Here is a 17,821-nt window from a genome sequence, read left to right on the forward strand (position 1 = left end):
TGTAAATATACTATTGTTCATTGTTATTTTCTGTTTTTTTCACATAATACATTCATTTTAATTTATACAGCTTATATAGAATTTAATTATAATTCATCATTAAGACAACAACGCAATCAGATATTAAGAATCAAGTCTACTGATTTATCACAGATTTGTAATTTTTTGCCACTCACAGTTTGGTGATACAGTGACATTTGGTTGGTAGGTCAAAATCCAATAAGCCATATGGAAATATGGTTCCATGGAGGGCCACAGAGAGTTCTTCTCTAGCAGAGAACCCATGGTCTCAAATGCATCAGTACCCCTGTTTCAAAAGAAATTAAAATGCAAATAAATGTATAAAGTTCCCTAAAACGTGTTTCTATAGGGATTGTAATAATTTGGTTCTAATCTCAATTCTCAAAGATCTAATTCTCAACTAGCAACATCCTGATCATATAGTAGCAATTGAACAAGTAGTATGTTTCTGACCTGGTCAACAGAATCTGGAGCGAACCAACTGAAATGTTCCCTGGGATCCAAGCTGCAAAAAGTTTCTCATTAAGCTCAGTTTGCAAGTTCTGAAGGGCAGAGCCATATTGCATAGAGGTTGTGTATAGACTGTGCCACTCTGCCATGAGAATGGAGGGTGTGACATTGTACATTACAGTCCCATTTACGGCACCAACCATCTGTTGGACCTGTGAAAACATTTAGATTAGGCAGTAATAATCATTAATTTCCATTTTTTTGTCAAATAGTAACAAAGCTTGAAGTGTTCTGTAACTCATTTTAAAATACATCCCTTTACCTTCTCAATTACAGGGAAAAATTGTGTTAACAGCATTTGCTGAACACTTGTGTCATTCCCAGAGCAAACTAGTGTGGCCCACAACTGAGGGTTTATAGAGCTGTATGTTGATATCCAAGCCCAGGGAGCAAAAAGTTCTGTGCAGCTTGTGTTACCTTCTAGAACCTGTATAGAAAAAAGGAGGGGACATCCAATGTGGCGAATAAAGCCATTGATGCAAACAACATAAAGCCCACATGCACTTAATAAAACGTGCATTTTTGACCCACCTTGGTCACTGTTTGCACAATAGAGTCCATGCCATGGTCAGCCCAGGCCTTAGCAAATGTCTCATTCTGCATTAGAGAAAGGAAGACCTTCTGGGCATACTTGGCATCCCTCAGGACCGCATCAATGAATGCTGTGAAACAGATAATGATAATTCAGATGAAATAATAGTACTGTTTTTTGCTAGTATTGGAAATTGTTTGCCATAATTATCTACACATGCTGATACATACGTAGCTGTGTTTCCATTGCAACTCTTGCCACCTGCATGGATGAATGGCCAACCATCATGAAAGTCTGTATGTATTCCCAGCCAGGCATCCCTTGTAGAAAATCAAATGCTGTACTGCTTAATCCGAAGATTCTGTAGGAGCGAAATTATAAATGGGTGGGATTTTAGGTTCAACTTTAAAAACAGATTTCTTTTTTTCATTCAGATCTCAGATAAACTAGCAGAAAGTGGCAGTGAAAATGAAGAACCTTGGTTTCGTTTTTATATAAAATAAGTTTTTATGACAAACACATCTAGTCTATAAATTCTCTTGTTAAGCCTGCAATAACATGCAACTGCACCATGTTTGTTTGTTTGTTGTTCAATGCCAGCTTCTGTGGCTATTTTTGAAAAATCTATGGTAAACTATATCAGGTTTTTAAAATCTGTTTAAGATAAAAGCTCAAAACAATTGCTCCATGTAGGTGTTCTGCAGTATTCAAGCACAAAAATCTCTTCATCAAACCAGATTTGGCAGATGCCATCACATCCATGTCCAAAAAACTATGCAGTATGCACCTACACCTCACTTGACTCCCACCAACATGAAATATGGATCCTGAAGTAAAACTAACTTTTGTTAGAGAAAACAGATCCGTTTCTCATTTCATTACTGCGTCTAACTCCATCTAAACAAATGCAAAATCATCTAGGTTGACATACAATTGTTCCCCTAGGCTCTGTGGCTGGGCATCACTGCTGAGCTGCGACCTGCTGTGTTTGAGAAAAGCCTCCATGCTTGATGGAGAGATTAGGCCCAGTAAGCTGCTGAACACGTCCTTTGTGAAGGCCAGGTCTGCCGAGGCAGAGGTCTGACTCCAGGCCAACAGCACCTGCAGGCAGATGAGACATGAAAATGTTACTGGCTCGGTCATTTACCATATTAAAACATCATGCATAATTGAAATTTATGCAGTAGACAAGTGGGTTTGTTCTAAATATATCATCAACATATCTTTATTTGTTTAGCGCTTTTTACCAATACACATGTTCGAGCAACTTTACAGGTTATTCGGTCAACAAAAGTAGGTCAAATAGCCACAAAACGTGTCTGTATTATTTTTAATTACTCTAAATTAACATGATTAATCACCAGTCCTACTAAATACTCAGCAAGGCATTTGTCATACGAACATGTCACATGCCTTCTGAATGTAAAATCATGGTGATAGGATATTGTTGTGGAGTCCCCTCTGTGGTGAGGGGAATATCTAATTGGGGCTCCCTGGAGGCTCGCTCCATATACATGCTTTTCAGTCTCAGCGTGGTTAATGTGTTGTTTTTGTGTTTAGACTGAGCTGGTTTCCTAGGTAACATGCGCGCTGATGTTTTTGTGTTTTCCCACAAGACAGCAGGTAAGCAGGAGGAACCACAATTGAGAATTTCTCATGCTATTTCAAATGGCTGACTTCTAAAAATAGAAAATGAGATATATAAGTATCTGAGAAATTACCTGTTCAGCAACCTTCCACGTATTGATCCCTTGAAATATCTGTCCAACTTCCCAACTCCAACAATAGGAACTGAGAATGTTTTGTTCACACAAAAAGGTACGGAAGTCTCCCTCGTTGAACAGCACTAGAATCTGAGAAGGTCAAAATAGGTGTGAGTGTGAAGGATTGTGAAGTTATTTGTGCGTTTATATAAACTCATAATCTAATTAAATTAAAACAGTTGGTTTCTATCAAAACCTAGCCTATGTAAGCAACATGAGGGAATAATACAAATCCTCCCGATGTGAAAAATGTTCCAAAAGATAGACAGTAAAAGGTAGATTTATAGCTTTCTTTTGTACAAATTCCATGACAGCATTATATTTATCCTTTATAAAGCAGGTAGACCCTTAATGCACTGCGGAATACTCAGTGAAAAAAAAAAAAGATTATAATTAGTGTATAAAGCTAATACATAAAATGTATGGATCAGGTGTGGTCACATTTACTGTTGTTTGGTGAATTTTGGTGGGTGAAATTTATTTTTACTGGAATCAGGGGCGTCGGACTGAGGGGATAAAGGGTACTGAGTAACCAGGGCCCGAGACAGGGGGGGGGGCCCTTAGAAGTCAGTTTTCTATACATACACATACATGGTACGGGGGTCCAGCAAGATGGTTTGTACCCAGGGCCCAAAATTTGGTTTTACGCCGCTGACTGGAATCCATGCAATAGGAAATTTCACACAAGGGCGCAAGATTTCCCCATGCCGATTTCACAAAAATTCAAGTTATTCACTTGATTTGTCTGCTTTGAACAACAGAAAGCTGCTTGGTTTGAAAGTGACTTCTGTGTGAGCTGTGTCACTACACTATTAGGCATTAAAATAAATACCTAATTTTGCATAATTTTCACTAATGTGACCACAGCTTTACAATTCCATGTTGTTGCTAGACTAAACCACCAAAGTCTACTCAAACTGAATGAAGATTTGTGTAAAGTTGTCAATTTATTTAAAATAAGTGAAAGATCCGTGAGAATAAATACTAAAAAGTCATTCAAAAGTTTCATGTTGTTGTATCATGTTGTTGTTAAATTAGCAACATGCTAACACCAAACTCTGCTGAAATCAGCAGAAATACAAAATGAATAAGGATCACTTCTGTGCATAATTTTTTCAGTGAGAAGTGTGAGAAAATGTGTGTATTTAATTAATATAAAAGTGTTAATTAGTTCAATTATAGAAAAGTGTTCCATTTCTAAAAAGTACATTTATGTTCTAAAAGTCCACAGGGATCTATGGCCATAGATAGATAAACATATTTTGAACACAGGATCTGCATTGAGAAATAAAGAGAGGCCTACCTTGTCGAGAGGAATGTGGATTTGGTTGATAATGTCCTTTATGTCTGAGCTGACATTGCTGCTTGGGCTCAAAACATCACTCAAATTGACATACACATCTATAAAAAAAAACAAGAGAAATATGTGATTGCCCTTTTTACCAACACGTGAGAGTTCTTCTGGGAGTAATATGTGCTTGAAAGTTGAACGTCAATCCATGTTTTGGGGAAAATGCTGGTTGAAACACCAGAGTCTCCGAGATTTGTAAAGATTGGCTGTTTTACAACAGGTTTCCTAAACACTCCTGCCAGCAGTCAAACAACCAAGTGCTAAACTCATACCTTTGGTTGAAATCAACCTATGAATGGCTCTATCTGTGCATATTCAACAGGGATCAAAATAACACATTTTTAAAATAATAAAATCCTTTAAAAACTCCACTTAGCTTTCTTCTATGACAATATAATTGTAACGTGATGATGATTTTTTACAATGCCAAGTAGGACGTTCACCTTTTTTAGGACAGGGTGTGGTGCACATAGAAAAAGCAGTCCAAACAAGTTTGACAATAGACTATTGGTCTCTAAATCCCCTAATAATCAACATCTTCCTCAAGGCAGTAAGAAACCTGGCAGCCAGCAACCTGGGGTTATGTACCTTGCTCAATGGCACATTGATAGTAACCTTGCAATTGTTCAAACCAGCAATGTTTAACCTTCTACAAATCTGACATGAACAGAGTCAAATTTGAGCTTTTCATTCAAGTTTAAATACTGCGTGAATTTAAACATTAGTTTGTATATATATATATATATATATATATATATATATATAGCCTGTTGATGTGAGTGCCACAAGCGAAAAAACATTTGAATCTTCCTTCAGCTTAAATTAAAATGCATTATTTTATACTCACTATTAGTAGTGGTGGAAAGAGTACTACAATTTTTACTTAAAGGGGTACTTCAGAGCTGGCAACATGAATCTGTGTTTAAGCTGGGTCATTAATGTAGTAGAAATGTGAAATTATTTTTGAATTTGGTGCCTTCTAGGATGAGAAAATACAGAAAATGTATTTTTCTCTCATGGGGATGAAAGACAACAACTCCCAGAATGCTTTGCTGTGAGGCCACTCCTAAAGCCACCGCTACTGGATTACTGGATTATTTGCCCACTGCGTTTATTTTCATAAAATCTGTTCAGCTAGAGAACAGACACTACAATTAAAAACTGAACGTGTCTGTTTAATATAATGTGATTTAGCCACTGAGGGAGTGTCACAGCACAAACGCTGCAGGAAACAGATTACATTCATCTGAATCAGCTCTCATGATGAGAGCTGAGGTAAATTAGCCTGGATGCCAGCCGAATTTAGCCCCGCACACAAAATGTTTAGGTCAGGCAGTTCGGTCTGGCCTTGCTCCATAGAGGAGTAATTATCCCCGAACAGAAACTGTTCGGACCAATGAAATCGTCAGGGCGGGCTTTAGACGATGACGGACAGATGATAAACAGTAACGTAATCATCACGTCATCAAAGGGGCTTGGATTATATTTGTTCAAATCTTAAACGGAGAGCTTGTTTGTATCTGCATTCACTTTCACAATTTCTTTAAGAAATGATGATTATGTTGGGTAAGTACTCTGTGTATCATTAAATTCTTAATTTTTTTTACAACACCGGCAAAGATTGTTTATTCCAGCGCACGTGCAGACAGGGTTGCCAAGTTTTAACAACAAAACCCGCCAAATACTAGCCCATAGACAATAGGTTCTCTGGAAATAAAATGGTGTTTGGGGAGTAAAATGTGTGTTATTTAGGCAAGGTTGCTGCTAAAATTTGCACTCATGGGTCTATATATCACATAATAGTCGCTTCAACCCGCGGACATAGAAAACGCAGACTTGGCAACACAGTGCAGTTGAGCTCTGTTTACGGCGCTCCGTTGCTCTGATTGGTTGTAGGTCTATCCAGTTGATGTCTTTCCTGGTTCGGTTGAAACACGCCCCATAATCACAGCCCAATGGAGCAGTTTTAGACTCATATTCTGACTAGAATTGAGCATGACCACGTCAGGCTAGAGGTAAATGCGATCGTGGCATACATTCAAAGCGCATGTTCAGTCTGGCGCATTTTCAGTTCATTCCTTTGGAAGCTTAACTTTCATTGGAATTTATTTGAGAAGTTGAAACACTCACTTTGCTCCACTCGATTTACATGAATGCCCGCAGCTGCGAGCTGACCTGTGAGTGCCATCCCACCCCCCCATGGGCGGGTTGAAAACATGCAGAAATAGCTCCCTCTGCTGGCTGTAGTCTTTAGCCTTTGCCAAAAATGTGTTGTATCCACTAATATGCTAGTATGCTAATCGCTGAAGTAACCCTTTAAGTAAAAGTAATGCTACTTAAGAAAAATTTACTTGAGTACAAGTAGAAGCACTGAAAAATAATCTGATTCAAGTAAGATTAAAAAAACCTGATATACTAGTTACTACGAGGCGAGTCACTCTTACAAAAAAAAGCAAACCATGATATTATTTGCATAAATTGCTGTGACAATGAGAAAACAAACAAGCTATCCCTGTTGCCAAGAGTGACTGTTTTATTCATGTAAGATCATTTCAATATTTTTTAAGGAGGGCAAATGAGAGGTCCGGTCAAATAAATAATGGGAATTTAAAAAACTATGAATAAAAAGTATCAGTTCAAAAAAAAGTAGGGTGCTGTTTAACATGTTAAATAAAATGCTCTTATAATAATTTCTGGCCAATTGCTGGGAGCCACCTGTTACTATACTTATGAACTACAATCTTACGTTCATCTGACTGACAGATAAATCATGTGCTCTTATTTCACTGGTGTTGCTAATGCTGAGGTTATTTAAAGGGTTACTTTTTAATCTGGGTCATTATTCTACTAAAATGTAGTAGAAATGTGAAATTATTTTTGAATTTGGTGACTTCTAGACTGAGAAAAGCAACGCCCCTATCGTTGTGTTCATTTTCATAAAATCATTTAGTTCAGTTAGAGAACAGACACTACAATTAAAAACTGAATGTTTTCGGGGCACGGTCATTAGACACTTCTTGCTCCATCCATGCGATAATGAAATATGTATGAAATTTAATGAAAGTATTTGCAATTAGTTAGTTTCCTCTTCTGACTATTAGGTAATTAAGAGAATGATAGCACTGTAAACAGGTTACCGCAAATGCCATGCATGCTGCTCACAAAACATGTTTAGCATACCTCTCCCTTTCCAAGCACCCATGTAGTTCAGAAAGCCAATGCCTTTATTGATGACTGGGTTTGTGACAGCAGTAGAGATGTTGGCTTGTGGAAAAGTTCTCTGGAGGAATGTCAAGGCACTAAATGCAAATAAATAAAGAGAGGCTGAGATTCCTTAAAACAAGTCAAGTCAAAACAACAAATATTACGTGCACGCAAGTCACACACAGTGGACATGCAGTGATTTGAAAACACTTAAAATTTCAAAATCTAAGTAGCGCACCTACATATCAGAGTAGATACGGAATTTCTAGAACTACAAAAAAAGAGCACAAGAAGTAAATAGGTACTGAAATGGCTGAACGTTGTCTTTGTACACTTCAAAACACAAAGTCATACACAAATTGCAGAATTGTGTAAAACTAAGTTTACTCTCACGTGTGGCATTGACAATGTAAAGTGCTTAATATCATATATTAACTTAACTAAGATATTTTATCACTAGCAAAATGATGGTGAGTCTTAATTTACACAATCATTCAAAAAGTTTGGGGTTGTTAAAAGTACTCACCAAAAATGCATTTATTTGATCAGAAATACAGAAAAAAAACTGTAATATTTGTTATTGTGAATGTAATTTATTCTTGTTATGGCAAAGTAATCACTGATTGCATTCACATTATGATTTATACTTATAGTATAATATTTAATATACTATCATTTATTTGAAATAGACATTTTTTGTAACATTATAAATGTCTTTACTGTCACGTTTAATCAATGAAATACATCCATGCTAAATAAAAGTATTCATTTATTTTATTCATTTATGCTCTTTTTTTTTTTTTAAGAAGAGTCTTGCTATACTAAGCCCAAACCTTATGAGCGATGTGAACACAATTTTATTTGAAATCTAATCAAAACTCACTTCTTAAGATTCTCCAATTCCCCTGCCCCAGATTTTAGTTTCTCTTCATCTGTGGGCTTCAGAAAAAGATCAGGCAGGCCAAGCAAGAAGTCCCAGACTGATGTCTCCTGTTGAAGACTATCTAGAACCACCACAGTCCCTCCAATCATTTCCATAAATTGTGTTGGGTTACTGAGCATCATCTCTGTCAGCACCTGGTGACAAGTGATCAGATAAACATAAAGGCCGTGATCTCTAATGATTCATTTGATGACTCTTTCATTTTACATTTGTGGGCATAATGTGACTAGACTGATTATGAACCCCACCTGGTTCAGAGTTAGTAAGGATGCTTCTAGAACCGTGTCATTAGAGCTGCAGAAGTTTATTAAGCCTTGTTTGAAGGGATCCTGGGTATTGGCTGATGTGTTCATGGCAGTCACGGAGACGTTGCATAAGGATTTTTTCAGAATGTTCACTGACTCCCAAACAGATTCCATTGTCTACAACAAAGAATGAAAAGAATAAATAAAGAAAAAACAATAACCAGCCATATCCCTGGTTGTTTATATTCAGGTAACCATATTGCATGTAAAATATACAGAAACATTTAAACTATAACGGTTACTTTTTAATGGACCATCACAAAAAAGGGGGGAGGGGGTGCGATTTTGCTTATTTTTTGAGACTTTTAGGTTTAAATAGCACAACAAACATTGAATATAACTTTTTTTTATTTAAATAAATTATTTATTTATTTTGTATAGACTGTATAACTATAAAATAATAAAAGTAAATAATTAACTTTTACATATTCTTCCTATAAAATCAAATAAAATATGTACTCAAAATACATGGAAACACTAACCTGATCAACATGGACAGTGTTGTTAAAAGCTGAAGTCGCATTGGCAATGTTTTGAAAGCTGGAATCTTAAAAAAACAATACATATAAAATTATTAATAACCCATTTTATTTTTTAACTGAGTGGTGTTGTATTAAAAGACTGACGATACTGCACATACTGAGCATTCTGTCCCATATCTTTAAGAGCTCAGGATGATCTGACGTGTCCCTTTTCAGGATTGAGTGAACCAGTCCTCCCTTCTGTAGATGGGCCAGTGGAGGTAAACCGTGGAGCAGTGCTGGTAGACTGAAATAAAATGAGAACCATATATATATATATATATATATATATATATATATATATATATATATATATATATATATATATATATATATATATATATATATATAAATATATATAAATATATATATATATATATATATATATATATATATATATATATATATATATATATATATATATATACAAGAACTACAAGAACTTTTGTTATTAAAATGTAGCAAATATACTATCATAAATGGTTATATAACATCTGATTATGTATTCAGCAAATACAGGTTACGTAAATTCTGATGTTTTGCACAAGCCTACACATAAAAGAAAGAAACAGATTTTTAAAAAGCAGTGAAGAGGAATGTCACCATGGGAGTTTCTGCCCTACCTCCCTTTTATACATTTATTCAACTATATGAACTCGCTAAACTAACAAACCTTATTGTTAAAGAGTAATGTATTTTACTTTTTTGAGGTGTGCCACTGAACATTTTTAAATATATATATTTTTTGTATATGTAAGTACAATATTTAAAAAAAAAAAAATTATGGAAGCAAGGAGACTAAATGGAAAAGAGCAGCTTTGACATTTTTAAAATGAAAACTTTTTATACATTATCAAAAATATGTATAAGTAGCAGGATTCAAGTCCACTTGAAATAGCACATAGCATCAAGCAAACATTTGCAACAATGACTAGAAAGATTTTGTTTGTTGACTCAACCTGGACATTATACACACACACACACACACACACACACACACACACCGCAGAAGCAAAGAAACTATTGATTTAGTAAATATTCCTCCATTAAACAGTCAAACACTTGCTAGTCATGTGAAAAATAAGGGTATTCTTAACTTTATGAATACTGAGTACACTACATTATGAATACTGAGGTAAAGGAAACAGTGATGTCACAGGAGGTGCAGTATTTTGCCATGAGATACATTATTATCTCATCAGTGATGCATTAAAATGGAGGTGAACTGAGTCATCTTTATCAGACATCTAAGGCACATTAAGGTGCTGGGTCAGAAATATCACACCTGATCATCATTACACACTTAATATGGAATTAAAAACAAAAAATGACTCAGACTTTTTAATAGCATGGTGCTACATGAAACAACTTTGTTGGTGGGGGTTGTTCTGGAAATTAGTTATTTTACACAGAAGCAAGCAAGACATGCATTACCTGTGAGATTCAGCATCCCTTCGGCGACGATGACCTGTGTACCAGTTGGATTTGGACTGCGGTTGTGTAAGGTAGGATTTGCCGGTGCATGAACTGTCGGTGCTACACATGAGCGTCTGCAGGAAAGGGAAGAATCCGGTGCTCGGAAGGTTTTTCGGTGCCACATAGCCTGAAAGAAACAGAGCAGTGTTCAATTTCTCAGAGGTTTGTTACTTTCATTGTTAAGGATATCCCATGACATGGCTTGTTGGACACAGTTTTTCTTCTTGTGTTAAGATATTTCCTGTTGAAACAGGACATTAGTAGCCTAGAAATCTAGACGCACCCTAGCAGCAGCAAATCTAATCTGCCGCGAGTGTCGTCTAGCAACTCTCAATACACTTCTGAGCTGTAAAAACCAAACTCTGGTCAGGCCAATCACATTGTGTATAGAGTCGGTGGGCGGGTTCCACGTACTGCTGACGAACGACAATCTTTTAAATCAGCTTTGGTAGCGACTATGTAAGACTTGGTTAAGCTTTTATTTGAGAAAAGAACAAAGAACGGCATTGAAGTCATTTTTAAAAAGGGAAGATGTGTTCGGAGCTTTGCCGACTGGACACGGCGAAAGTTGAATCTGTCAACTAGCTCCGTTTCACGTTGCTCTGGTTGGTTGTAGCGCTATTCAATTGTGTGCACGCTGTGCAGAGGGAGTTTGAAAGACAACCGTTTATCCGCCCCTCTGATTGAGCTCTGTCAATGGTGAGTTTCCAGACCAAACATCTTGATGTGGGTCTGGCTTGTCAGGCTAGGACATTGACAGGACATATCCAGAGGTGGACAAAGTACACAACTCTATTACTTGAGTAAAAGTAACAGTACTACTGGTCAAATATTACTCCGTTACAAGTGAAAGTTGTAAAAACAGATTTTTACTCAAGTAAAAGTACAGAAGTATTTGTTTTCAAAAGTACTTAAGTATAAAAGTAAATTTCCTTTTTTATGCCAATGCATTATTTTATTATTGTTCTATAAATGCACATTATGCCATCATGGTTTAAGCCGGTCAGTGACGCTCAATCTGACATACTAGCATATGACTAACTTATTTAAATACTTGTACAAAAGTTACAAAGCTCTTTATAAAGCTGATGTCACTTTAAGGCCGAATACACAGAACCAATACACTGATACACATCTGATATGCTCCCAACTTTACTCTTCTCTTTCTCCCAGACGTTTATATTTGTAATATTTTATAAGACATGCACCAAGTGTATGCCAACTAAACAAATCTTGATTTTTTTTAAACTGTAACATACTTTCAAAGTATGGCTATGGGTACACACACTTGTGCCTAAGAACTGTCTTCTTCCATTTTGCTATGAACTGATCAGTGTTCAAAAAAAGTTGGGAAAATGTATATGACCCTATAAGAGTGATTCCTGACAGACTGTCTGAAACAACCACACTAAAAAAAAGTCCTCAGACTTTCAGAGCTGCTACAGAAACGACTTTCGACCTAGATAGAAATGTAGTGGAGTAAAAAGTACAATATTTGTCTTTCAAATGTAGTGAAGTAAAAGTCATAAGTTTCCAGAAAAAATAATACTCCAGTAAAGTACAGATACTCAAAAAGTGTACTTAAGTACAGTACTCAAGTAAATGTAGTTACTGTCCACCTCTGGACATATCAAATTCATAATTCTACTTGCTATTACTAGTCAATGGCAGGTACATGGAATATCTTTAATTGAGCAGAAATGGTACACACCCCAGATGGACAAGATGAATCATCAATTGGTATGCTTTCCAGGAAGAGAACGACAACATTTTAATTGCATCTATGTGTTTTGTCTACAAATACAATACTAAGCACTGGCAACAACTGTACGAGTAGGGGACATTATTTTCCTCACTCCTCAACCATACCTCATCAAAATTGAACTTAAAAGTGTGAAAGTATTAACAAATTACTATCAGCAGACCGTGGAATGATCCCCAAAAGCTCAAGTGAATCTTACAAAAATATACACTGTATTAATATATGTAACTCTATATTACGTGACATATGTAAGCCTATACAACAACATATGTATGTTGTGCGAATGACAATGGTAACATTTTAGTTTCGGGTTAGATTCTCACTATTAACTAGATGTTTATTTGCATGCATAGATATTGGCTGTTTATTAGTACTTATAAAGCACATTTGAGTGCCTTATTCTGCATGACCATATTCTACATCCCTTATCCACTGGATTAACAATTACCTTACTAACAATTAGGAATTTATTGTAGTTAATAGTTAGTTAATAGTGACAACTGCACCTTAATATAAAGTGTGACACATATATTGCTTTAGAAACACTGCTGAAAGGGATTCGTGGAATTGACAGCAATCATTCAAAAATTAGTAATTCGGAAAAAGGTTTGATAGTGTAATATTTACTTGTGGGTTTTCTTGGGGCTTCAATCCTAAGAAAACTTTAGGAATTTAAAAATAAAGCTTTTTTTATTAACTTATATCCACAAATATTCAAATATAATGTCAGATTTCATCTTTTACATATTGTGCTAAACTTTTACTCTTACAATAGCTCACATCATTTTGTCTTGAAGTAAAGCTTATATTGAAATATTCTATATATGTTATGTACAGCCTCTTGGCAAATCTGAGCAGAGTTTGTGGCACTGGGTGTCCTCTGAAACTCTAAGAGGAAACGCATTAACAGGTACTTTTTCTCAGGACATGTATTCTCAATATAATCGCATTGCTATCTGGGGAAAAAAATGAGATCTCAATCTTGTTTTTCTCAACCTGGGTTGGTTTTTCTTTTCCAGGGGAGGGAGAATGTTTGATTTGGTTTTATGTTATAGGACTTTCAATGGCAATAGTTTTTTGAACAAACACAATGCCATGAGACAAAACATACACTACTGTAGACTAAGAATGACCACTTAAAAGGATTCATACTGTATGGATTATTGACCTTATGCAATGTTTGCCAAGCAAATAGTGTTTGAATGAACCAAAGCCATAGAGATTGATATAAAACAAACATGCCATTAGCTTCTTGGGGTGTGACAAGCATACTGTGTTTGATCACTGCAACTTTTTGAAATAGAAGAGAAAGTTTTATTGAAGGGGTAGTTCACCAAAAAATGAAAATTCTGTCATCATTTCCTCACCTCCAAGCTGCTTCAAACCTGTATGAGTTCCTTATTTTTGCTAAGCACAAAAGAAGAATATGAGAATTGACTTCCTAGCCATCAATTGTCTAGTTCCGACATTCTTTAAATTATCTTCTTTTGTGTTCAACAGGTTTCTTTTGTGTTTAAACATGAGGTAATACTAACAAGGACTGTTGCATTCGCTCTATGGTGATGTTCACGTTTCACTATATTTAATTTAATTAAAAAAAAATATATTAAATATTTTGTATTTCTAGGAGATTTTATTGTGCTAAAATATATTATGGAATAGTTATGATCAATTTATTATATGTTAATCACTTTTTTAGTACGAAATTGAAAATTCAAAATAGTGATTTTTTAAATATTTTCTTACAATTTTAAAATGTTATATAAAATATATATTTTCCAAAACATGTTGGACTTAAACTGAGAAAATCAAAATCATAAATCTAAACAAGTTAGTTTTAAATTTGAGGTTGGTATCTAAAAAAAAAGAAAAATTTAAGTAAGACCAAATGTTTCCACTAGATGAAATTCTCCCATTTGTTTCCAAAGCAGTCATTTTTCACCACTACCAGTACAAATGTGCCAATTTTTTTCAGGACCATTTAAACTTTTCAAATCATAGTCATGTTTTTTTTTTTTTCATAGCACATGCCAAAACCTTTACCAAGTTTCGTACCATTCCAATGAAGTGAAAAATGAAATACCAAAAATGTAAGTACAGCACAGGAGTGTTAAATTAGTAATTAGTAAATTATACTGTAATAACAGATGTGATATTATATATATTCAGGCATTACAGATTTGTACAGGTATACTATGCTTTGGCCAAAAACCGATGACAATGCGTCACATTTCATTATTTACTCTTTATGGAAAAGAGTGGCTAGGATATTCACTTAACTATTAACCTAATATTTAGACAGAATGTTTTTCTTCTAACAATGATATTTTATTTTGTTTCCTTTTTATCTATACATCTCTCCTCTATGCAGAAATGAAGGAAAACAAGCCAACTAGAATTAGTGGAGGTCAGAATGGTTTACCGCTGAGATTAAGCACTTGTTTTCTCACATTATCAAATGAGTTTCTAATGGATGCATATACAATTAGACAAACACTTGAGTCTGCCTGTGCAGAATACTGCAAGGCATAAGGGAGCTACTTATGGGAAAGACCAGGCCTAACAACCCAATCCTCAAAAGAGACGCGAAATAACAGAAAACTCCCAAAGGACAGACAGCTTAAAGCGAAAGATTACATCAAAGTCAGAGAATATGTCTTTTTACCAGTTCATCCCATATCATATTTTAAGAAAGCTTGAGGCAGATGGATAATGTAAAGCATTATAATGTAATGTAGATTGAGAGAATAGCTGCTGGGCATCTATTACGTAAATATAAGACACTGGTCTAGAACATTCCCAAGCAAGACGTAGTGGATAACAACAAATGTTCTCAAGAGATCTGTAGCATCAGCCTACTTAAGATCTGCATCATATAACACATATTTAAATAGGAAGTCAAATATTTTCATCTGCATATATCCCCATCAAACCATGAATAAAAGCATCAACAATGCTACTGCTCCTTGCAGATGAGCAGACACGCTTCAGAGGATGGAAGTTACAGTACACTAAGTGCAATGACAGTCCCCATTAGCTAACCTGAGGATAAGTGTGTTGCTTGAGGATATAATATTAATAAAGCCGGATTGTGATCTCAGTAAATCCATAACTTCTCAGGATTGAAACCACAACCCTTTAATTAGGAACACAGAACCTAAACTATCTTTAAACAAACCAGAATGCCTTTGGTCTATCATGTCACTGTGATCACTACAAAGTACTGTTGAGTTCCTTTTGCAATCTACATACATATACTGTAGGATGTAGTGTAATAGAGGTACATACAGGTGTCTCTGAGTTTTGGAGGGAATTGTGAACGGGTGACCGCCAAGATGATAAAGATCACAAGTGGCCAGATAAGAAGAGCCAGTGACCAGGCCTGAAAACATCAACAAACAAATGTCCCGTCACTTTTGGATTTATTGTACTAAACATATTATAAGACATCTGTGTACTAAAATCTTCTGAAACATATAACAAAACATGTTTTAATAATACAAACAATATTAAAGCAATACAGCACAGATAATCTAAAAACTACCGTCCAACTGTACAACACAGCTTCAAGTATTAAGTCAATTTACAATAGCAGTAATGCAACCAAATCAGCTAACAAGAAGACAAAATGTGTGTAGAACTTACTCTTACATTTTAACATTCAATATGGAAATACAGTATGTGTTATGCAAAGTCTGTATATTATAATTGGGCAGAAACCCACAGAACTCCAGAATCTATGCTCAGTGCAGGCATCATATATCATTTTAGATGGACAGGCATAAAGCTTTTTTTTGGAAACCATATATATAAATGAATTGGATTTCCTTCTATAGACATAGATAAAGAATGAGAATCTCCAATTGTACAATTTGCATTTACTCACTGGCTGCCGGATAACACCAAGGCCATTTTTCCAGAGAAGAAGTCGTAACTGTTTCAAGAAGGAGGCCATCAGAGGAGAGGTTCTGATAGAAACAAAAAGATATGTTAAAGATATTCAGTAATTCCAGCATTGACTCAGATGCAAAGCTTATTTATGGGGGAATATTAACATATTATGTTATGACGTGCTAAGCAAAAGTGTAAAGTAAGGTCAAGTTAAAGTAGTACGCACTGTATGTTTCAAGATCAATTGCACTATACTACCAATTGCGCAATCAAACATAAATGGCAATAATAATTCCCTTAAGGTAATTATTAATGACTGGGTAATAGTGAATATGATCAAGCTTCAACATCTAACTGATCAACTGATTCTCTGCCAAATGAGAATGTTATTCTTTAACAGTCTCTGGTTTGTTGAGCAAAAATTATAATGACATTTATTATTTATATAGATGCAATTTTAATTAATATCAATAAATGTAATAAAATAATTAACAAATACACATAAACACAAACTTTAAAAAAAAAGTCTGATTGTTTTTAAAAACTTGAAAAACTAGGTTTTAACACACAATCAGCCTTTACTTTTTCGTCCATTACTATATATATATATATATATATATATATATATATATATATATATATATATATATATATATATATATATATATATATACATTTATATCTAATATTTAATTTAAAATATCGATGTGCACATACGCAGTAAGTCTGGCAGGACAATAAGGATGAAATGTCAGGACAAGGTAATTAATATTGTATTGTTGACATTTATGATTGAATCTCAGTTACTCACTTTATTATCGTACCTAAAAAAGTGATGAATCTTTAGGTAGACAACAGATATCAGAACTTGACCACTAAAATAATGGAGAAAGTTATATTTACCTTGTTTAGTCTGAGTTGAATTTAGTGTATCGTTATTGGGTCCGATGCGTTTGATATAATGACGGCATTTTGCTAGGTTATTCCTAGCAAAGAGCTCTTTCCATGTGATTTTCCACCTGAAGAAAAATGTATAATAACAACGAAAATCAAGTAGGCTGTGTATGTTGATGTTAATAATGTGCCGTATAAGAACCGTTTATCCTCTCGTCAGCTGTTTGTCAGTGATATCCAGTAATAGACTTCTCTCTCATGACTGCACAGGTGAGAGGCGGGTGTTTCACACACAGCTTGTATGACCGGTTTGAAGATTCCATCCGTCTTCTGTGTATGTGTGTGTTGGAGAGAGAGCACACATACGCAATCGTTGAAAATGAGTATCGTGTTCACATTTGAGAATAGAAGGAGGCCGAGACTGAAGATGTCTGAATGGATAACTAAACAATATACAGGCAATAACGAAGGCATATCTTTTAAAATATATGGAAACTATTAATAAATGTATTGTCGACGTGTAGCGACGCCTGTCTTTAAAAGTAGGCTAACTAACTTAGTTGTTTTAGTAGCTAAACAGGTTGCGTTTCCCAAAAGCATCGTCAGCAAATAGTCGACGCAAGTTCCGTCGTTATCTGCTTCAGCAAC

General features: G+C 35.2%; 1 protein-coding gene across 2 annotated transcripts in view; it reads right to left on the reverse strand.

The window, feature by feature from the left end:
* abca12 (ATP-binding cassette, sub-family A (ABC1), member 12) overlaps positions 1-17,402 on the reverse strand; it is an 89,988-nt gene extending 72,586 nt beyond the window's left edge. For both annotated transcript variants that reach the window (XM_067444325.1, XM_067444324.1), the window contains exons 1-17: positions 17,183-17,402; positions 16,275-16,356; positions 15,677-15,770; positions 10,585-10,753; positions 9,270-9,397; positions 9,112-9,176; positions 8,573-8,746; positions 8,265-8,458; positions 7,358-7,476; positions 4,130-4,227; positions 2,785-2,916; positions 1,995-2,164; positions 1,294-1,424; positions 1,063-1,193; positions 794-958; positions 475-683; positions 177-307 (exon numbers count right to left, since the gene is read on the reverse strand). In XM_067444325.1, the coding sequence (XP_067300426.1) occupies positions 177-307; positions 475-683; positions 794-958; positions 1,063-1,193; positions 1,294-1,424; positions 1,995-2,164; positions 2,785-2,916; positions 4,130-4,227; positions 7,358-7,476; positions 8,265-8,458; positions 8,573-8,746; positions 9,112-9,176; positions 9,270-9,397; positions 10,585-10,753; positions 15,677-15,770; positions 16,275-16,343 (2,179 nt within the window). In that variant the 5' untranslated portion in view covers positions 16,344-16,356; positions 17,183-17,402. The remainder of the gene's footprint in view (positions 1-176; positions 308-474; positions 684-793; positions 959-1,062; positions 1,194-1,293; positions 1,425-1,994; positions 2,165-2,784; positions 2,917-4,129; positions 4,228-7,357; positions 7,477-8,264; positions 8,459-8,572; positions 8,747-9,111; positions 9,177-9,269; positions 9,398-10,584; positions 10,754-15,676; positions 15,771-16,274; positions 16,357-17,182) is intronic.
* Between the last annotated feature and the right edge of the window lie 419 nt (positions 17,403-17,821).

The sequence above is a fragment of the Pseudorasbora parva genome, chromosome 5 (genome assembly GCF_024679245.1).
Source record: "Pseudorasbora parva isolate DD20220531a chromosome 5, ASM2467924v1, whole genome shotgun sequence".
In the NCBI taxonomy this organism is placed as follows: Eukaryota; Metazoa; Chordata; class Actinopteri; order Cypriniformes; family Gobionidae; genus Pseudorasbora; species Pseudorasbora parva.